The 23748-nt window shown below is 40.5% G+C and overlaps 1 protein-coding gene across 4 annotated transcripts in view; it reads right to left on the reverse strand.

The window, feature by feature from the left end:
- Positions 1 to 269: 269 nt before the first annotated feature.
- Positions 270 to 23748, reverse strand: part of STPG1 (sperm tail PG-rich repeat containing 1) — a 102415-nt gene continuing 78936 nt past the window's right edge. The window contains exons 7-8 of one of the 4 annotated variants that reach the window (XM_056557053.1): positions 19237 to 19324; positions 270 to 703 (exon numbers count right to left, since the gene is read on the reverse strand). In XM_056557053.1, coding sequence (XP_056413028.1) covers positions 688 to 703; positions 19237 to 19324 — 104 coding nt within the window. In that variant the 3' untranslated portion in view covers positions 270 to 687. The remainder of the gene's footprint in view (positions 704 to 19236; positions 19325 to 23748) is intronic. The other 3 variants (XM_056557054.1, XM_056557051.1, XM_056557052.1) reach the window with 3 other exon arrangements.

Raw genomic sequence — 23748 nt, forward strand, 5'->3', positions numbered from 1 at the left:
CAGGAACTGTCCATAGCAGGATAGGTTTGTCATGGGGATCTGACCCTGCTCTGGACAGTTTTCTGACATGGACAGAGGAGTCAGCAGAGAACACTGTGGTCAGACAGAAAATACATTTAAAAAGAAAAGAACTTCCGGTGGAGCATACAGCAGCTGGTAAGTACTGGAAGGATTAAGATTTTTAAATAGAAGTCATTTACAAATCTGTTTAACTTTCTGGCACCAGTTGATTTTTTTTTATTCCACCGGGGTTCTCTTTTAAGGACCAGCTAGTTTTTTTTTTCCCTTTGCAAGAGCCATATCAATTTTTGCATCAAGGTTATTGTGTAAATGCTTGTTTTTTGCCAAACAAGTTGCATTTTTCAACATATAATTTTGGGTAACATGTAATTTCTTCTTTAGCTTTCATGAATGTGATCTTCTTGTACTTTTCTGATTTTCTATTCTTTTTTTTCATCTGCAAAATTGCTGATAATAGGGACTCCCAAATCTGATACTAGACACAAAAATGCAGTGCAGCCTTGTTTTTATTCATAGTTCTTTAGAGTTGACACAGAAGACTGTTAAAGCCATGGTTCCCAGATGTGTTCTTTAAATGTAACTCATGAGAGCCGGGCTTCGTGTGTGGCCTATGCTGGAATCCACTTCTTGTCACAGTTGTAAAGGAAGGACTGTTTTCCTGGGACTTCAGGACGATAAGCACCTGCAGTTGACAAAATGGAAAAACACAAATGATGGTTATATATTGTTCTCACATGCTAATAGTAAGTGCCTGTAGGATGAAATGTTCTGACTTTAGATTTTTTACTAACCCCTTTATAGCATAAATTAGTGTTTCCCAACCAGGGTGCCTACAGATGTTGCAAAACCACAACTCCCATCATGCCTGGACAGCCTTTGGCTGTCCAAGCATGATGGGAGTTGTAGTTTTGCAACCGCTCAAGATATCCTGGTTGTGAATTTTCTGCAACATATTCACACCAACATGTTTATCATTAAATCATGCACATTTTAGTGCAATTGTGTTGCACATTATTGTGCAGATTCTGACAATTTATTAGTTCCTAATATATATATATATATATTATTATTTTTATTTATTTTTTTCTTAAATCTGTACTTGTGGATATTGCCATGGATCAGCAACAATAAATTCTCTGGTTTTTTTTTACACCAAAACTGACATTATATAAATCCATGTCTCAGGTTGATTGCCGCAGGTATTTCGTGCACATATTTTTACACAGTGTGTGGAGGAGACTTTTATATTTCATCCTCTTTACTGCTACTGTAAAAAAAATTAATTTAAAATGTGTAGGGAAAAATCTACAACAAATACGCTCTATGTGACCCTACCATAAAGTTACTCAGCTAGTGATAAACTAGTATATAAGGGAAACAAAAAGGTAGCTATAGCTAAAGTTATTTAACCTTGAAATACAGACTTGCATTATAGCTTCTTCATATTTCTTTTCAACCTACTGTACAAACATAATATAATACAGGGAGTAAGGACATGCAAACAGTGTTTCTTTAGGTTCCCATACACTTTAAAAGGGGTACTGCAGACAAAATTAACTTATCCTCTATCCCCCCGCGATCTTCAGAACGGGACGTCTCACTAAATGAGTTCCATTCATTTCTATGGGAGAGTCAATGATGCCCGAATGCTGGATTCGGGTCTCTTAGGAGCTTTTATAGAAATCAATGGAGCTGGGTCTCGTTCCGGAGACCGGGGAAGGGAGAGTTTCCAGCAGTAGGACCCCCCCCCCGCGATCAGCTACTAATCCCCTGTCCTGTGTACAGGGGATAAGTAAATTTTTTGGCTGCAGTGCCCCTTTAAAGTTAGCCAAACCTGGCAACTTATGCAAACCTGAGTGACTGTCTAAAGTGTATGACAGACTCCTTAATCTGCCTTGACAGATAATTTAAAGCAAAGGGTTGGTATGTTGGATTTTAACTTCTCATTCCTATTCTGGCTGTGGCTTATCTCTCTTATAGAGTAAACATAAACATTTGGCTGTGCTGAGCGCTATGGGGTTGTCAGTAGAAATGTTGGCCGAACAGATATTGAAAGTGTATGAACACCTTTAGTCCAGGTAAAGGCTTCAAAATCCCAAGGCACTGGATCTTTCAATAAAGTGTGAAAAACTGCAAGGTTCTGCATGGGGGGGGGGGTTGTACTGTATGATGTTAAAAATAAAATCTACCTGCTATTTTGTATTCTCCTGTCTATTAGTCTGTTTAAGGAAGTTGCAGGTATCTTGACTGCCAATCCTGAATAGTTTAGAGTATAGTTTAGAGTAGAGTTTCTATTGGCAGTTCTGTGTGTAGGGCAGTGCTTCCCAACCCAGTCCTCAAGGCACACCGACAGTCCAGGATTTTAATTTTTCCCTGTTCTATTCCAATGGCGTAACTGAAAAAACACGGAATGTTGGTGTGCCTTGAGATCTGGGTTCGGAAACACTAGTGTAGGGTAAACTCTCTGTATTAGAACGTGTTATTCCTTGTACCTTGTAGTCCCATTATCTTCCTTGTTCTGGCGGCAGGCTTGGTGCGTGGACAAAGCTTCAAGAGCACGTTGACATTACCACTGCTGCTTCCCCAAGCCTACTCGCAGCCGGACCCAGCGCAGAAGCAGCAGCGGTGATATCACTTACACACCTTGGCATGCTATCAATTAGATTATTAAATGTTGTCTGAGGAATGTTCTGTAATGCGGAATGCATATGGGCACACGGTCAGCATTAGGGTGCATTCACATCATGATTTTGCTATACAGTTCCCTTATACAGTTTTGTATAGGAAAACCGTATACAACCGTATAGAAAACCATATACATAGGCCTCCCATGCAAAAAAAAGGATACAAGAAGAAGCATCCGCTTGTGTACATTTTGGTCGTGTACGGTTTTGTTTCCTGTTTGAAACCATATATGAACCGCAAACTTATTTTTTTTTAATACTGAAGTCAAAACAGATGGGTCTACGGTGGCATACGGTTTTTGGGATACCATTTTTCCTTCCACCACACCTACTTTCCTTGGAATTTCAATAAAACAATCTGAACTTTATTGCAAGAAAGTGTTAATTAAAAAAAGTATACTTTCTTTTTTGCAAAAACTGAGCCAACCGTACATCTAAATTTTAAATGCATATGGTTTAAATTTATAGCACACATCTGCATACAATTTGCCAGTTTTTAAGGCATACGTTATGCAAAACAAAAAAATTAAAAAAAAATTATGCAAAACAGTATGGAAAAATAGTGATGTGAATGTAGCCTTACACTGACAGCCATAATACACCGCAACTTTTATTCATTCAATTTTATAAGTAATTTTTTCGCATGGTCATGAAACCTTTCAAGATGAAAAAGGATAACTAAAAAAATAACTAAAATATTTCAAGACATATACAGTAGTTTGGCATGAGGGCTACAGGACATGCTAATGAAGGACATCACTAATCACGCTGATGCACTGCACCTAACCCTTAATAATGTTAATGGTACCTAAATATCATTGCTGGAGGTTTGGGGGCACTCATTGGACTGCCCCGCAGCATGACCACGGAAATATGATGAGTGAAGATGGTGGCCAACGATCTCTTCTACTCCATGCTGCTCACTGATGATCTTCTTGTACAGTCCACCTTAGGTAGACAGTACAAGTAGGCCGCTCTTATTACTGAGCACTTCTATGGCATTGAATTCTGAATGTGGTTAGAGGAATGTATGGCGTAACTCTACCAGCAAACCCTAAGACCAGCATTCTAGGTCTCAAAGAGTTGGTGTACTTAATTCTAAAATATAATCTTAAATTATGTATCTAGGCAAAAGCAATATATTATTTAAAATGTGCTGACTGGTTTAAAGAATGGTACAGAACATTAAAGGGTACCTCTCTTAAAAAAAAACTTTTGATATATTATAGATTAATGTATGCAGAATAACTTTACAATTGCATGTTATTAAAAAATATGCTTCTTTCTATTAAATTTTCCACTTTGAAGAAATGACCACTAGGGGTCTCCCTACCAGTCCTGGCAGCAAGCATTTCAGACTCATGCTGGAGTCCTAAACACTACGAGCTGCCAGTCTGCTTTGTTCACAAAGGAGAACACTCAGAGATGCCAGCCTGCTTTGTTCACAGCCTGTTTGGCTGTGAACAAAGCAGGCTGGCAGCTCTGAGTGTTTAGGACTCCAGCATGAGTCAGAAATGCTTGCTGACAGGACTGATCGGGAAAAATACAATAGAAAGAAGCACATTTTTCATTAACATGCTATTGGAAAGTTATTCAACATTCAATAATCTAAAATATATCAAAAGTTTATTTGATGAGAGGTACCCTTTAAACTATGCAAGGTGTGGCTAAAATAGAAAATCAATGTATTTATTCTTGTAATTGGTTGTCCAGCTGACTAGTTGTTCTACATTGCCAATAACTCTATTTCCCCAGCAAGACTGTCATACAAGATCAAAGAAATATTATACATAGAAAATAAATTTGTCTGTATTGGATACAATTATTAGTAGAAAACCACATGACACATCAAAATGTTATTTTAAATTCTATGAAACAATAGCATTTCCTGTTGTAGTATGTTGTATGGCTGACTTCCCAAACAGTCATAACTGGCTGTCTTCCAAATGAGTCTTAAGTGAGTAGCACGTCATGACCTCACGTGAGAGTCGATACTAGAGATGAGCGAACTTACAGTGATTCGATTCGTCATGAACTTCTCGGCTCGGCAGTTGCTGTCCTTAGCCTGCATAAATTAGTTCAGCTTTCAGGTGCTCCGGTGGGCTGGAAAAGGTGGATACAGTCCTAGGAGACTCTCTCCTAGGACTGTATCCACTTTTTCCAGCCCTCCGGAGCACCTGAAAGTTGAACTAATTCACATATTACAAATTTCCTCAGTTAGTTGTGCACTTTATTATTTATGATCCTATATTGTTTTTAATGAATTTATTCCATTTCTTATTTTTCTCTTTTACATAGGAATCAACTTACCAAGTCCTAGGGCTCTTCACGTAAGGTAAATGTTTTATTTCCATTATTCCATTTATTATCATGTCATATTGGTTATTTTTCTTTGGTGTAATTATTACCAGGGATGGTTTAAAAGTACATCATATTTCTCATTCGTGATCTCACTTATTATAGTTAGTGTAATAATAATAATAATTTTATTTATATAGCGCCTACAGATTCCGCAGCGCTTACAATTATGGGGTACAAACAAAGACAAGTTTCAGACAAAATATTACACAGTAACTATTCAAACAAGAGGTGTGGGGATATGTTGAGGCCAATTAAAGAATGTTATAGGCCTGTCTGAAGAGATGTGTTTTCAAGCCACGTTTGAAACTATGGATGTTGTTGTTGAGTCTGAGGGATTGAGGTATAGCATTCCAGAGAACCGGTGCAGCACGAGTGAAGTCTTGGAGACGGGAATGAGAAGTTCGGATTATAGAAGATGTTGGTGTGAGATCATTAGCAGATCGGAGAGAACGTGTAGGATGGTAGACGGAGATGAGAGAGGAGATGTAGGGAGGTGCAGCATTGTGGAGAGCTTTGTGTGGGAGACTGAGGATTTTGTATTCTGGACTGAATTGGTAACCAGTGTAGTGACTGGCACAGGGAGGAGGCATCGGTGTAGCGGCTGGAGAGGAAGATGAGTCTGGCTGCGGCATTAAGGATGGACTGAAGAGAAGAGATTTTGGAGAAAGGAAGGCCTATTAGTAAAGAGTTACAGTAGTCGAGACGGGAGTGAATCAAAGCAATAATGAGAGTTTTAGCAGTTTCAGTAGTGAGAAACGGGCGGATTCTGGAAATCTTTTTGAGATGCAGGTGACAAGAACGTGAAAGGGACTGAATATGGGGAGTGAAAGACAGATCAGAGTCAAGTATAACTCCAAGACAGCGAGCCTGCTGCCAGGGAGTTATGGTAGTTCCACATACCGAGATGGAAATGTCAGGGTTAGGTACAGTATCAGTTGATGGAGAAAAAACAAGAAGTTCTGTTTTCGAAAGATTTAGTTTCAGATATAAAGAGGACATGATGTCTGAGACAGCAGAGAGTCAGTCACTGGTATTCTGTAGGAGTGCAGGGATGATGTTGGAGGAAGAGGTATAGAGTTGGGTGTCATCAGCATAGAGGTGGTACTGGAAACCAAATCTACTGATTGTTCTTCCAATGGGGGATGTGTAGAGTGAAAAGAGTAGAGGACCCAGGACCGATCCCTGGGGAACCCCGACAGCAAGGGGAAGAGGAGAAGAAGTAGAGCCAGAAAACGAGACGCTAAAGGAGCGGCCAGAGAGATAGGAGGAAAACCAGGCGAGAGCAGAGTCCTTGAGACCGATGGAGCGGAGACTACTGAGGAGGAGTTGGTGATCCACAGTGTCAAAAGCCGCAGAGAGGTCCAAGAGAATCAGTAAAGATTGCCATTTGATTTGGCCGTCAGAAGATCGTTAGTGACTTTGGTTAGGGCCGTTTCTGTGGAGTGAAGGGAGCAGAAACCAGACTGTAAGGGGTCAAGGAGAGAGTTCTCGGAGAGATAGCGGATAAGGCGGGAGTAGACCAAGCGTTCCAGGAGTTTGGGGATAAAGGGGAGATTTGACACGGGTCGATAGTTGGCTGCACAGGATGGGTCCAGAGATGGTTTTTTCAATAGTGGGGTTATGATAGAGTGTTTGAAAGAGGAGGGAAAGACCCCAGAAGAGAGGGAGAGGTTAAAGATTTTAGTTGGGTGACAGCTGATAACAGGAGAGAGACTGGATGAGGTGTGAAGGCATGGGGTCAAGTGAGCAGGTAGTGGGGAGGGCGGAGGAGAGAAGCCTGGAAACCTCATCCTCTGTCATAGGCTCAAAAACGGAGAGTGATGAAGAGGAGATGTGGCTGGGAATTGGATCAGAACTTTTAGGGGACAGAAAGGATTTCATCATGAATGTCATCGATTTTAGTTTTGAAGTATTTGGCCAGGTCTTCAGCACAGAGATCAGTGATTGGGGTCTGTACTTTAGGCCGAAGGAGAGAGTTGAACGTGTCAAAAAGGTGTTTTGGGTTGTTAGACAGAGAGGAGATGAGGGAGGTATGTTTGTTTGGCGAGATGAAGAGCAGAGTAATAGGATTTAAGCATGAATTTATAGTGCAGATAGTCTGAAGAAGTCTTAGTTTTCCTCCACAGATGTTCAGCACACCTAGAGCATCGCCTGAAAAAGCGGGTTGTTAGCGTATGCCAGGGTTGCTGCCATCTGTGTCAGGAGGTTCGTGTTTTAGAGGGTGCCATTTGATCCAGGGTAGACTTTAGGGTATCATGGTAATGTTTGGCTGCTAGATTAGGGCAGGAGAGAGAAGAGATTGGTGATAGTGAAAATTGTAGAATGTCTATAAATGTATATATATTACCACATAATCAACCAATCAATGTAGGAAGGCCGAGAAGGAAAATCCTTCATTTAGTCCTTTAAGGGATCTACACTGCAATCTATAGATCCATTTGGCTTCTTCTTTTTGCAAGAGGATATCCACATTCCCTCTCCTGGGGCCCATTTTGATTTGGCTTATTCCCCAAAATTTTAAGGTTTCCATTCTTCCATCATGTTGTGATCTCACATGTCTTGAAAGAGGTGTATCTGTGCATGTTCTGATAGTGCTTAGGTGTTTCTCCACTCGTCTCCTTAGTTCTTGTGTGGTTTTGTCCACGTATATGTGTATTGTGCTCCATTCACTACATTCTCATACTTGCTCCCACAGTTGATGAAGTCCCTAACTGTATAATTCTTCCCATCAACTGGGTTTATAAATGATTTAGTTTTAGGCATATGTTTGCAGATAACACAATGTCCACATGGGTAGGATCCCTCAGGGGGGCTGGGTAACCAGTTAGTTCTCTCACCTTCTCCTATTCCTATGTGGTTACTATGGACTAGTAAGTCCATCAGATTTGGGCCTCTTTTGTATGTCATACTAGGTCTTGGGCCAATAACTACCCTTATCCGCCTGAAGGATTGGTCAATATTTCTTCACGATATTTGTTACCTGTGGTAAGTAAGCATCATACATCCCTATGCAACGTATCAATTTGTTTTGTAGTACATCAGTTTTTTCATTGAGAAGTTCATTCCTTGATTTTTGGTTGGCCTTATTAAAGGCCTTTCTCATAAACTTTTTAGGGTAACCTCGATGTTCAAATCTGGACATTAATTTGTTGCTTTCAACCCTAAATTGTTCCTCTTGTGAGCAATTTCGTTTTGCCCAGAAGTACTGCCCAACGGGTATACTTTTAAGTAGGGGTCCTGGATGCCAACTGCTCCAATGTAATAAACTATTGGTCGCAGTTGGCTTCCTAAACATGGTGGTCTGTATTTGATTTCCTTATCAATGAATATTGTCAGATCTAAAAAGTAGATCTTTCTGCCACCTATTTTGTGGGTAAATCTCATACAGATAGTGTTGTTGTTTAGTTTTTCTGCAAATTCCAGGAATAGGGTTAGTGTGCCCTCCCAAAAAATTTAAATATCATCCGAATATCTGTCCCAAAAAGCAATGTGCTTAATTTTTTTGGGAGGGCACACTAACACTATTCCTGGAATTTACAGAAAAACTAAACAACAACACTATCGGTATGAGATTTACCCACAAATAGGTGGCAGAAAGATCAACTTTCAAATATTAAAAGAGCTTAGTGGTGAGCTAGCAAAACCGTTAACAGAATTATTTAACCAATCACTGGTAACAGGAGTCGCCCCGGAAGATTGGAAATTAGCAAATGTCGTGCCCATTCACAAGAAAGGTAGTAGGGAGGAATCAAGCAACTATAGGCCAGTAAGTCAAACATCAATAGTGGGAAAATTTATGGAAACCCTACTAAAAGGATAGGATTGTGGAACATTTAAAATCCCATGGTTTGCAAGATGAAAACAACATGGGTTTACTTCAGGGAGATCATGTCAAACAAATCTTATTGATTTTTTTGACTGGGTGACTAAAATCATAGATGGCGGAGGAGCAGTAGACATCGCATATCTAGATTTTAGTGAGGCTTTTGATGCTGTCCCACACAGAAGACTAATCAATAAACTAGTCATTGAGCTTGAACTCCCATATTGTTGAGTGGATTAGGTCAGTGTTTCCAACCCAGTCCTCAAAGCACACCGACATTCCGGGTTTTTTCAGTTACTCCATTGGAATAGAACAGGGAAAAATTAAAATCCTGGACTGTTGGTGTGCCTTGAGGACTGGGTTGGGAAACACTGGATTAGGTAGTGGCTGAGTGACAGACAACAGAGGGTTGTAGTCAATGGAGAATATTCAGAGCAAGGTCTTGTTACCAGTGGGGAACCTCCAGGATCTGTACTGGGACCAATTTTGTTTAATATCTTCATTATTGATATTGAAAAAGGTCTCGATGGTAAGGTGTGTCTTTTTGCTGACACAAAGATATGTAACAGGGTTGATGTTCCTGGAGGGATCCGCCAAATGGAAAAGGATTTAGGAAAACTAGAAGAATGGTCAGAACTCTGGTAACTGAAATTTTATGTGGATAAGTGCAAGATAATGCACCTGGGTCGTAAAAACCCTCGGGCAGAATATAGAATATTTGACACAGTCCTGACCTCAGTATCTGAGGAAAGGGATTTAGGAGTAATTATTTCAGAAGACTTAAAGGTAGGAAGACAATGTAATAGAGCAGCAGGAAATGCTAGCAGAATGTTTGGATGTATAGGGAGAGGTATAAGCAGTAGAAAGAGAGAAGTGCTCATGCCGCTGTACAGGACACAGGTAAGGCCTCACTTGGAGTATTGTGCGCAGTACTGGAGGCCATATCTCCAAAAGGATATAGATGCTCTAGTAGCTCTTCTCTGAACTCTCTCTAAACTAGTACATGGATTGCAGGATAAAACTTACCAGGAAAGGTTAAAGGACCTTAACATGTATAGCTTGGATGAAAGAAGAGACAGAGGGGATATGATAGAAACTTTTTAATACATAAAGGGAATCAACACAGTAAAGGAGGAGAGCATATTTAAAAGAAGAAAAACTACCACAAGAGGACATAGTTTTAAATTAGATGGGCAAAGGTTTAAAATTAAAATCAGGAAGTATTACTTTACTGAGAGAGTAGTGGATGCATGGAATAGCCTTCCTGCAGAAGTGGTAGCTGCAAATACTGTGAAGGAGTTTAAAGGGGTACTCCGGTGGTTAAGATTTTTGGCTATATTGCATCTTCTTTTAATGGTCATGTTTTTTGCAATTGACATGAATTATATGTTTGTGTAGCATGTGTCTTTTTTTTCTTGCCTGTTTGTGGGCCAGGAAGTTCTGTAGTTCTGTGTTGGATCTCTGACTGTAGTCCACAGGTTAGGATTAGGCTGTGGACAAGATGTCAGAGCTTTTTTTTTTTCTCTGTTCTTTGAGAACTGCATGACAGAGATAGGCCACGCCCCCTCATCTCCCCTTCCTAGAGGTCACAGGGGTGCATGAGAGCAAGAAGCTCCTACACAGCTCCTCCTCTCCCCTCCCCCCTGCTTTGTCTTCTGAGGACGCAGGTCGGCACTGAAAGAAGACAGAGAAGATGTATGTGAAGGGGAGGATAACAAGGTGCAAGGGCTGGGGATGTAGGGGGAGATTTATCAAAACCTGTGCAGAGGAAAACTTGCCCAGTTGCCCATAGCAACCAATCAGATCGCTTCTTTCATTTTTAGGAAGGCCTGTGAAAAATTAAACAAGCGATCTGATTGGTTGCTATGGGCAACAGGATAACTTTCCCTCTGCACAGGTTTTGATGAATCTCCCCCGTATAGGCTGCAGGGGAATAAATCTCGGACTGGGAATGATTTCTGTGTGGGGAGGGTGAGAGGGGGGGGGGCTCCTGAATGACACATGCTGGGAGTTGTAGTCCCCGTTATGTGTGTGTATGCTAGGGTTTACAAACCAGTCTGCCTCCAGCTGTTGCAAAACTACAACTCCCAGCATGCCTGGACAGACTTTGGGCATGCTGGGAGTTGTAGTTTTGCAACAGATGGAGGCACACTGGTTGGGAAACACTGTCCTAGCCTATTCAGCATACACATCATGTTACACCAGTGTTTCCAAACCAGTGTGCCTCCAGTTGTTGTAAAACTACAACTCCCAGCATTCCCTGACAGTCTTTGAGCATGCTGGGAGTTGTAGTCTTGCAACAGCTGGAGCCACACTGATTGGGAAACACTGGCCTAGCCTATTCAGTATATTACAAACAAAGTGCATTGTTTTCCAACCAGGGTGTCTTCAGCTCTATCAAAACTACAACTCCCAGCATGCCTGGACAGCTTTTGGCTGTCCAGGCATGCTGGTAGTAGTAGTTTTGCAACACCTGGAGGCACCCTGCTTGGGAAACACTGGTGTATGCCCTACAGAGGTGTGGTGAACTACAACCCCCCCAGAAGACTACAGAGGCAGCATGCTGGTGTTATACCACAGACTGAAGACTCCTGAACTGCACATGCTGGGAGTTGTAGTCCCTTTTGTATGTGTATGCCAGTGTATCCCAACCAGAGATGATTATATTAGTGTGCTGTGTATAAGGGGGCCGACCCAGGAAAATAGTAGGGGGGGGGGGGGGGGGTAAAGGGCGGAACAAACAAAACAAAAAAAAAGGAGTCGGCCCAAACCAGCAAGGCATGTGGCATGCTGGGATTTGTAGTTTTCAGCACAGCAAGAAACAGGAAATAGAAGAAAAGATAGGAAAACAAAGTGGGGGATAAAAAGACAACAAAGAACGGAAATAGAGTAGCTTAAACAACAAGAATAGAAATGAAACAAAACAAATAGGGTAAGTAAAAAACGGAAAAACACGTTGACCACCGGAGTACCCCTTTAAACATGCATGGGATAGGCATAAGGCTATCCTTCATATAAGATAGGGCCAGGGACTATTGATAGGATTCAGATTATTGGGCAGACTAGATGTGCCAAATGGTTCTTATCTGCTGACACATTCTATGTTTCTATGATAATAGTGATGCTGTGGCAGTATAATGTGTCCCTTGTATAGTGGTGTTATTGGTGATACTGGTCTCTCTATAATGGTGTTATTGGTAATACTGGTCTGTGTACAGTGGTTTTATTCATTATCAGTATGGTGGTATTATCCTGTTACTAAATGGTAGTGGTAATGGTAATACATCAAGTTCAACCAGGGAATTAAGGGGTAGTGGTGTGGCGCGATATTGGGGAAGGAATGGGATTTTATATTTCTTCATAAGCATTAATGTTATTTTGTTCCAGGAATGTATCTAATCCTGTTTTAAAGCTGTTAATTTTTCCTGCTGTGACCAGTTCCTGAGGTAGACTGTTCCATAAGTTCACAGTTCTCATGGTAAAGAAGGCATGTCGCCCCTTGAGACTAAACTTTTTCTTCTCCAGACGGAGGGAGTGCCCCCTCGTCCTTTGGGGGGGTTTAACCTGGAACAGTTTTTCTCCATATTTTTTGTATGGGCCATTAATATACTTATATACGTTTATCATATCCCCCCTTAAACGTCTATTCTCAAGACTAAACAATTGTAACTCCTTTAATCGCTCCTCATAGCTAAGATGTTCCATGCCCCATATTAGTTTAGTCGTGCGTCTCTGCACCCTTTCCAACTCCGCAGTGTCCCTTTTATGGACAGGTGCCCAAAACTGAACAGCATATTCCAGGTGAGGCTGTACCAATGCTTTATAAAGGGGGAGTATTATGTCCCTGTCCCTTGAGTCCATGCCTCTTTTTATACATGACAATATCCTGCCGGCTTTGGGCGCAGCAGCCTAACATTGCATATTATTCTGTAGTCTGTGATCTAGAAGTACACCCAGATCCTTCTCTACCAGTGACTCTGCCAGTTTAATCCCCCCTAAGACATACGATGCATGCAGGTTATTAGTACCCAGATGCATAACTTTACATTTATCCACATTGAACCTCATTTGCCAAGTGTATGCCCAGACACTTAGTCTATCCAAGTCATCTTGTAACTTATGCACATCCTCTGTAGACTGTACTGTGCTACAAAGCTTGGTGTCATCTGCAAAGATAGAAACAGAGCTGTTAATGCCATCCTCTATATCATTGATAAATAAATTATACAACAGCGGGCCCAGTACTGAACCTTGGGGTACACCACTAATTGCCGTCAAAATATTATTTGTCCCTTGTATAGTGGCTTTATTGGCGATACTGGTCTGTGTATAGTGGTGTTATTGGTGATGCTGGTCTGTGTATAGAAGTTTTATTCAGTATCAGTATGAAAATATTATCCAGTTACTATATGTGGTAATTGTAGTGGTTATGGTGTGGTACAATTATTTGTCCCTTGTATAGCGGTGTTATTGGTCTCTGTATAGTGTTTTTTTTTTTGTTTGTTTTTTATAAAAGAACAGTATGGTAGTATAAGTCACTGCAGTAGTAATATGTCGTCCTGGTGTGGAGGTATTATTTTATGTTTCTAAACCCTAACCCCTGAGAAAATCATGCGTGCTCCCCAGATTAGCATCGATACATACACTGTATACACCGCCATTCTCTAAAATTCATAGGCTGATTAAGTTTCGCCTAAGGCCTCAAAAAGTCTAGAGTCACCTCTGGACAAAAGGGTTGCCAGCGTATACAACAGCATATTGACAGTGGGCCTATTGAATTTAATAAACATTTATATTCATATTTTGCAGAAAAAAGCATTCAAAAACATTGTCTGCTGCAATTTCGAGATCTGCAAAATAAATGTATGGTCCATTAAACTCTATGCACCTATCAGGCATGCTATACATTATATTATAGCATATGTTAGCAGGTTGCTGATATATATCCTAAGTGTACAGGGAAAATCTGATAGGCTGTTTCAACAACAAGTGACCTGAACGTCAATAAGTTTCTACCTTTATAGTCTATTCACACATACAGTATTCTGCGCAGCTTTGATGCGCAGGATTTTCTGCTTTAGATTTCAATGGAAACTGGAAGACTGAACACAGCTTGAAATCCTGTGCATCAAATCTGGAATACTGTTCATGTGAATAGACCCTAAGTAAGGAAATAACCAAACAGTTGTCACAGGTATGTCCAACTGCAAGAAATGTATCCACAGAAGTAATGTGAGGAAAATATCTTAGGACTTTCTTTTATGTAAGGAACGCTCTCAGGCTCTCTCTCCGTAAACTGTGTTTTTGTACAAGTTAACAGGAAGTAGAGACACTCAGCAATGGGTGTGCATGTTATTTTGCCAAAGGAGTTGTCTTTCCTCTTAACAACGTGAATGTACAGAAAGGCATCCTTAATGCACTCATTATGCAAACCTTGCAATCTGCCATTGACTTTTAAGTAGGTCACAGAGTAACACCTTATTTTGTCAGCTGTGAGATCCACATGGATTATCATGATATATGAAAGCTATAGATTAAATTTATCTAGACAGGTTGAACCATTATATATGACCATGATGGATTAATACTGTAATATGAATCTACCCAGAAAACATATTTTAAGCATATAAGGCTGTGTTCATAATTCCAAGTGCTATCTTTTCCTTTAAGAAAAAAAAAAGAGACAATTGATCATTCAGTATGACCTATTATCCTGCAGCGTTGATCCAGAGAAAGGCAAACAAAAAACAAAAACAAAAAAACCCCAATAGGTATACACCAATTTTCCTCATTTTAGAGGAAAAAAATCTTGACTCCAAATCTGGGTGATTCTGAGGATCAACAACTTCTTCAGAATCTAGTAACTATTATGGACATTTATCAATGGGTTTAGTCAGGTTTTCTTTACTATAATTGTCGCAAAATTGTCTCAACTGCGACTACTCGATTTTTCGTGCGACATTTTGACTGGAAAGTGAGAAAAGCAAGTTTTCCTAAAATTTACTATGTAGTAATAATTTTAAAATGGACTACGGGTAGTCAGGTATTTATTAACTGCGACAGTCGCAACTGCGCAAAAAAAAGTCGCAACAGCGTTAAAAATTTACTAAATTTACTCCAGCTCAAACATGGAGCAGAAAAAGCTACTGCCAAAGTAAAAAAGGAAAAATTGCTTACGTGAAAGAAAATTATCAACAGGCTGAAACCAGTTGATAAATACGTCACACATAAGCAAAAAATAAGGAAGGAAAAAATTACTAAAAAAAAGAATACATAAGCAAACATTGATAAATGTCCCTCTATAACCTTTGATATTACTACACTCCAGAAATGTATCTAAGCCTGTTTCTAACTATTTTAGTGAGTATGCCATGATGACCTCTTCTTTTAGCAGAGGGTACCATAGTTTCACTGCTCTTACAGTAAAAAATCCTTTTTCTGTGTTGGTTATTTGTTACAGATAAAGTCCTGGGCAAAGGAAAAGCTGCCCAGTTGCCCATAGCAACCAATCAGATCACTTCTTTCATTTTGCAGAGGCCTTGTTGAAAATGAAAGAATCGATCTGATTGGTTGCTATGGGCAACTGGGCAACTTTTCCTCTGGACAGGTTTTGATAAATCTCCCCCTTAGTTCTGGAGAGAGGTTCTGAATCTGGTTAGAGGAGTCTATGGCATAACTCTACCTGCAAACCCTAAGACCAGCATTCTAGGTCTCATTGACGGGTATGACAATATGGAGGGAGTTACCTGTTTCAGTTTCTCACTTTAGTATGAACAGAGCTTTATGTGTGGTGTGTTCAAAATAATAGTGAAATCTCTGACCCTTATGAATTAATATAATAAATATATAAAACAGTAAAAATAGATAAAACAACACAACTAGAACTTTAGAGTCAATCTAAAGCTGAACTTCAAGGACAACTGCAATGTGCTCACATTTTTTGTGTTAAAATATGGGCTTCAAACCCAGACCTCCTCCAGTTCATATTACATAAGATTACCCTAAAGATTTATGTCTGCTTTTTGTGGTCCGAAAACAAATAAAATATGGCTGAATAAAATGGTAATGTAATGACGTCCACCAATAACTCCTTAGATGCAGTGATCAATACTGAACATGGCATCTGTGGCAATTCTAATTGCTGATCAGATCACCGGCAGCACATTTAGGTGTACCTTAGAAGTTTTTTTTAGCAGAGGTCATAGATTTATCATTTGGGACTTTTGTAAAAAAGTCGTTAATTTCCACACAATGGCCCACAATCATGCACTAAGTCACACCAAGTCTGGCCACACGGTAAAAAGTGTCTATACCATGTAATATTTCCAGTCATCATTATTACTGATGCTTCTGCACACAATTCATGAAAGGTCGTGCGACTTATTGATATATTAGTCCCAGCCACGTCAAATACACCTCAAGGAAAGAAAAAAAAAAAGGGTAAAAAAATAAAATGTACATCACACACACAGCATGATATATTCCCCAAATGACCCTAAGCACACAGCCAAAACACCACAAGAGTGGCCTAAGGACAACTCTAAGAATGTCCTTCTGTGGCCCAGAGAGAGCCCTGACTTGAACTCAATCGAACATCTCTGGAGAGACCTGAAAATGGCTTCCACCAACAATTCCCATCCAACCTGACAGAGCTTGAGAGGATCTGCAGAGGTGTGCAAACCTTGTGACATTATCTTTAAGAAGACTGGATGATGTAATGGCTGCCAAAGATGCTTCAACCTAATACTGAGTAAACTTTTTTGTTTTTCTATTGTAGCCTTCCAAGTATTGTACTTTTAAAAAAAATCTTTTATTTTTCCATCAACAATGCCGTATGAGGGCTTGTTTTTTGCTAGACGTGTACTTTTTAATGCCACCATTTTGGGGTTCATATATTTTACTGTGGTTTTAATAAACTCTTGCTGGTCACATGGAAAAATGTGATTTTGTCATTTATTTTTTGCATTTTAACTGTACAGCCGTTTACCGTACAGAACAAATTACATTACAGCTTTATTCATGGGTCAGTATGATTACAGTGATACCAAATTTATATATTTATTTTTTTACAGTTTTCAACTTGCTGAATGAATATTAAAATGTTTTATTTCTTGGGTCGTTACAGACATGGCAATAGCAAATAGGGGTATTTTTATTTTATTATGTTTTATGTATAAGAAGAGATATCAAGGGATATTTTTTAACTATACTTTATAATGTGTGTATTTTTTTTTTTTTACTTTCCACTAGTCACAAAAGAGGACTAGTATACTAGCGGAGTGTATTCCTCCTTTCATCATAATGCTGACAGGCAATGTACTTGGCTGCTCTGCACAGTAAAACTGGCAACACAGACAACAATGGCAAACATGGAAGTCATAGAAACCAAAGTCAATTTGCTGAAGCCAGGGCCTATGCAGGAGGTAAGCAGCACTCTTTACATGCTGCATTCATTTCATGATTTGACTGCAGCATGTGAAGGGTTAAAGGGGTACTCCAGTGGAATTTTTTTTTTTTTTTAGCAACTGGTGCCAGAAAGTTAAACAGACTTGTAAATTACATCTATTAAAAAATCTTAATCCTTCCAGTAAATATCAGCTGCTGTATACTACAGACGAAGTTGAAGTTGTCTTTTCTGTCTGACCACAGTGCTCTCTACTGACACCTCTGTCCATATCAGGAACTGTCCAGAGCAGGAGCAGATCCCCATAGCAAACCTCTCCTGTTCCATACAGTTCCTGACATGGACAGAGGTGTCAGCAGAGAACACTGTGGTCAGACAGAAAATAAATTCAAAAAGAAAAGAACTTCCTCTGGAGCATATAGCAGCTGAAAAGTACTGGAAGGATTAAGATTTTTTAATAGAAGTAATTTACAAATGTTTTTTACTTTCTGGCACCAGGTGATTTAAAATAAATAAATAAATAAAAATTTTCCACAGTAGTACCCCTTTAACCCCTTAAGGACGCAGAACGTAAATGTATGTCCTGGTGAAGTGGTACTTAACGCACCAAGATGTACATTTACGTCCTGTGCATAACCGCGGGCATCGGAGCGATGCCCGTGTCATGCACGGCTGATCCCGGCTGCTGATCGCAGCCAGGGACCCGCCGGCAATGGCCGACGCCCGCGATCTCACGGGCGTCTGCCATTAACCCCTCAGATGCCGGGATCAATACAGATCCCGGCATCTGCGGCAGTACGCGATTTCAATGAATGATCGGATCGCCCGCATCGCTGCTGCGGGGATCCGATCATTCAGAACGCCGCACGGAGGTCCCCTCACCTTCCTCCTTCCGGCTCCCGGCGTCTCCTGCTCTGGTCTGTGATCGAGCAGACCAGAGCAGAAGATGACCGATAACACTGATCTGTTCTATGTCCTATACATAGAACAGATCAATATTAGCAATCATGGTATTGCTATGAATAGTCCTCTATGGGGACTATTCAAGTGTAAAAAAAAGTGTAAAAAAATGTAAAAGTAAAAGTAAAAAAAAAGGGAAAAATCCCCTCCCCCAATGAAAAAGTAAAACGTCCGTTTTTTCCTATTTTACCCCCAAAAAAGCGTAAAAAATTAATTTAATAGACATATTTGGTATCGCCGCGTGCGTAAATGTCCGAACTAATAAAATAAAATGTTAATGATCCCGTACGGTGAACAGCGTGAACGTAAAAAAAAAAAAAGTAAAAAATTGCTACTTTTTTAATACATTTTATTTAAAAAAAATAATAAAAAATTTATTAAAAGTTTTTTATATGCAAATGTGGTATCAAAAAAAGTACAGATCATGGCGCAAAAAATGAGCCCTCATACCGCCGCTTATACGGAAAAATAAAAAAGTTATAGGTCATCAAAATAAAGGGACTATAAACGTACTAATTTGGTTAAAAAGTTTGTGATTTTTTTTAAGCACAACAATAATATAAAAGTATGTAATCATGGGTATCATTTTAATCGTATTGACCCTCAGAATAAAGAACACACGTCATTTTTACCGTAAATTGTACGGCGTGAAAACGAAACCTTCCAAAATTAGCAAAATTGCGTTTTTCTTTTTAATTTCCCCACAAAAATAGTGTTTTTTGGTTGCGCCATACATTTTATGATATAATGAGTGATGTCATTACAAAGGACAACTGGTCATGCAAAAAACAAGCCCTCATACTAGTCTATGGATGAAAATATAAAAGAGTTATGATTTTTAGACGGCGAGGAGGCAAAAACGAAAATGTAAAAATTAAATTGTCTGAGTCCTTAAGGCCAAAATGGGCTGAGTCCTTAAGGGGTTAAACTACTTGAAGAGGAGGTTTCTAGACACCCTTATAGAAATCTTTTATAAAACTCACCCAAGGTGCCTTTTACATGAGGTACTTTCGAGACAACATAAGACGGCACATGGAGTCCTAATGGGTCCATAACAAAGACCTGTAGGAACTGGGGGGGGGGGGGGGGGGATTATTAAGACACTTATTACACTATTATCATGTATGTAAATGTGAAGCAACAAGCTGTAAAAAATGTCTTCACATTTATAAATCAAATAAATACAGTAATGTGGCTCAACTTAAAAAATGTATAAAAATAATTCAGACAAAAATCTTCACACCATAAACAACTGCGCATCCAAGGCTTCCTGATATCTGAATACCCTGAGTTTGCAAGCTGGCAGCTCACCAATAACCGGTCATACAAAATAAGATTATTGCAGCGCAACAGTGATATCTGCAGGTAGGAAAGTGTATTTCCTTAATGTTCCAATGTAAGAGAAAAATAAATTTAAAAAACGTTAACGTTATTTGACATTAAAAATTCTATTGAAAGCTTGTGTAGGAAATTCTATATTTTATATAAAACAAAAATAGACATTCTTACATTTTCCTGGACACTATTAAAAAAAGGAAACATTCAGTAGTGAAATAGTTAACTTCTCTTTAGTGAAAACATTACGTGTTTAAACAGCATTCCTTCAGATAATAAGCCATGCATTCTGGAGAGCACTATCTTACAGGACATCTTCACGCATACAGGCCTTTAGGCAGTGACAAGAACCACCATTGTGAAATGTGAACTAAAAGAACCTCTGTTTGACATAAATAAAGAGTACTTTGATGGGAGTAGATTCAAAAATAAAGTTCCAATGACAAGGTTATGTTTAACATGGGGTGTGGTTTTCAGATGTAACACTATTATTGCCCTAATCCGTAGCGATTAATAATGATCTATTTTTTATATTCTGTACTTTATTATTTTAAATACACCAAATCACAAATTACTAAATGACATGACATTCCAAGCTTCCAAGTTACAAATTAAAGTAAAGAACTGTACTGCCTTCATCACCCCTACCCTCCCTGACTGGAGAGAAATAAAAATAATTATCTATTCATTATTTATTTCAGAGGCTGCTTAAAGGGCTACTACAGTGGAAAACAATTTTTTTGGTGCCAGAACGTTAAACAGATTTTTAAATTACTTCTATTTAAAAATCTTAATCCTCCCAAGTACTTATCAGCTGCTGTATACTATCGAGAAAGTTTTGTTTTTGAATTTCTTTTCTGTCTGACCACAGTGCTCTCTGCTGACACCTGTCTATACCAGGAACAGTCCAGAGCTGGATAGGTTTGCTGTGGGGACTTGCTCCTGCTCTAGACAGTTCCTGACATGGACAGAGGTGTCAGCAGAAAGCACTGTGGGTCAGACAAAAAAAAAAAAGAAATTCAAAAAGAAAATAATTTCCTCTGTAGTATACAGCAGCTGATAAGTAATGGAAAGATTAAGATTTTTAAATAGAAGTAATTTACAAATCTGTTTAACTTTTTGGCAACAGAGTACCCCTTTAAGCAGGGAAATAAATAATTCATAGATAATTAATTGCCATGGTTAGGGCAATCAGACTCATGGCGATCTCCATGCGGACATTCCGCAAACTGCGGGCACCAGCATAAAAATGTGATTATTCTTTCTGTGTACACAGAAAACTGAATTTCCATACTGGAAACATCTGGCATGGAAATTCCGCCGTGTGCAAAGCGCAGCGGAATCCCGTGGAATTTAATGGGACTCTGCTGCAGCGGAATTTCCATGCCGAATCCCAATTCGGAATCTTGCATGGAAATTCCAACGTGTGAACATGGCCTAAGTCCTTTAATTGTGATACTCTTGTAAATGATGGACAAGAAACCTCATCAGATTGACTGGATTCCCATGTCATTAGACGTTTGTGATAGCTGAAACAGCTCTAACAATCCCCATGATCAGCAGATAAAAATAAAAACTGAGCAAAGTAAAGCCCAAACAATTACAAATTACAGTAAAGATTTAATTTGTTAACCCCTTAAGGACCCAGCCCATTTTCACCTTAAGGACCCGGCCATTTTTTGCACATCTGACTACTGTCACTTTAAGCATTAATAACTCTGGGATGCTTTTACTTTTCATTCTGATTCCGAGAATGTTTTTTTGTGACATATTCTACTTCATGTTAGTGGTAAATTTTTGTCGATACTTGCATCATTTCTTGGTGAAAAATTCCAAAGTTTTATGAAAAAATTTAAAATGTTTCATTTTCATTTTCTCATTGGGCTTTAATATCCAAGGACGTTAGAGAACGTCCTGTTGTATTTCCGGTCTCTGCCGCTCGCCAGGCAGAGATCGGAACCGGATGCCTGCTGAAATCCTTCAGCAGGCATCCAGGGCAAACGCCGAGGGGGGCCATGTAGGCCCTTGCGATCTGCGGCGATACCGGGCTGATTGGGTCTCTGGGACCCGACCACCCGGTAATTTTGCATGATCCCGGTTGTCACAGACAGCCAGGACCATGCTGAAGGCTAGGAGCGAGGTGGCAAGCCTGCCACCTCCTCTGATCCCCTGCGATCCGTCGGTTAACTAACCGACCAATCGCAAGGGGGGGGGGGCGGTTACTTCCTCCCGTCCTGCCTGGCCCCTGGAAGTCCGGAAAGGACGGGAGGAAGACCGTAGGACGCGGCGGCGGATGGGGGAGTGCTGGGGCCCGGCCCCGGTACTTACCTCGTCCCTGAAGACCCGGATCCCGGCGATGAAGACGGCGGCGCCGGCGACAGGTGAGTAGATCTTCAGCCGCGGTCGGGCCCTTTACAGCAATGCACGTCGCCGTAAAGCGACATGCATTGCTGTAATGGGACCCTGTATACTACAACTCCCAGCATGCCCAGACAGCCCTTGGCATCTGGGCATGCTGGGAGTTGCAGTTTTGCAACATCTGGAGGTCCACAGTTTGGAGACCACTGTGCCCTTCCAGATGTTGCAAAACTACACATCCTCAGCATGCCCTTACTGTCCAGGCATGCTGGGAGTTGTAGTTCTGTAACATCTGGCCCTTCAGATGTTGCAGAACTACAACTCCCAGCATGCCTGGACAGTTTCGGCATACTGGGAGTTGTAGTTTTGCAACATCTGGAAGGGCACAGATTGGGAACCACTGTATTAGTGGTCTGCAAACTGTAGTCCTCCAGATGTTGCAAAACTACAACTCCAAACATGCTGGGAGTTGTAGTTCGGCAACATCTGGCTCTAAAGATATTGCCGAACTACTACTCCCAGCATGCCTGAGAATGCTGGGAGTTGTGGTTTTGCAACAACTGGAGGCACACTGGTTGGGAAACATTGTCTGTTTCCTAACTCGGTGTTTCCCAACCCGTGTGCCTCCAGCTGATGCAAAACTATAACTACCAGCATGCACTGATAAACTGTGCATGCTGGGAGTTGTAGTTTTGCAACAGCTGGAGGTCCCCCCCTGTGAATGTACAGGGTACATTCACATGGGCAGGGGGCTTACAGTGAGTATCAGGCTTCAAGTTTGCGATGCAGCAAATTTGGTGCGGCAGCTCAAACTCGCAGCGGGAAACTCGCTGTAATCCCCCGCCCGTGTGACTGTACCCTAAAAACACTACACTACACTACACTAACACAAAATAAAATAAAAAGTAAAAAATCACTACATATACACATACCCCTACACAGCCCCCGTCCCCTCCCAATAAAAATGAAAAAGTCTGGTACGCCACTGTTTCCAAAATGGAGACTCCAGCTGTTGCAAAACAACAACTCCCAGTATTGCCGGACAGCCGTTGACTGTCCAAGCATGCTGGGAGTTTTGCAACAGCTGGAGGCACCCTGTTCGGGAATCACTGGCGTAGAATACCCCTATGCCCCCCCCCCCCATGCAAATCCCTAATTCAGGCCTCAAATGCACATGGCGCTCTCACTACGGAGCCCTGTCGTATTTCAAGGCAACAGTTTAGGGTCACATATGGGGTATCGCCGTACTCGGGAGAAATTGCCTAAAAAATTTTGGGGGGCTTTTTCTCCTTTAACCTCTTATGAAAAGGTGAAGTTGGGGTCTACAACAGCATGTTAGTGTAAAAAAATAAAATTTTTACACTAACACGCTGGTGTTGCCCTATACTGTTCATTTTGACAAGAGGTAAAAGGGAAAAAAGCGTCCCAAAATTTGTAATGCAACTCCTCCCGACTACGGAGATACCCCATAAGTGGGCGCAAAGTGCTCTGGGGGCGCACAACAAGGCCCAGAAGGGAGAGTGCACCATGTACATTTGAGGTGATTTGCACAGGGGTGGCTGATTGTTACAGCGGTTTTGACAAACGCAAAAAAAAAAAAAAACACATGTGACCCCATTTTGGAAACTACACCCCTCACGGAATGTAATGAGGGTTGCAGTGAGAATTTACACCCCACTGGTGTCTGACAGATCTTTGGAACAGTGGGCTGTGCAAATTAAACATTTTGTACAGCCCACTGTTCCAAAGATCTGACAGACACCAGTGGGGGGTAAATGCTCACTGTACCCCTTGTTACGTTC

This window comes from Hyla sarda, chromosome 2, assembly GCF_029499605.1.
Source record: "Hyla sarda isolate aHylSar1 chromosome 2, aHylSar1.hap1, whole genome shotgun sequence".
In the NCBI taxonomy this organism is placed as follows: Eukaryota; Metazoa; Chordata; class Amphibia; order Anura; family Hylidae; genus Hyla; species Hyla sarda.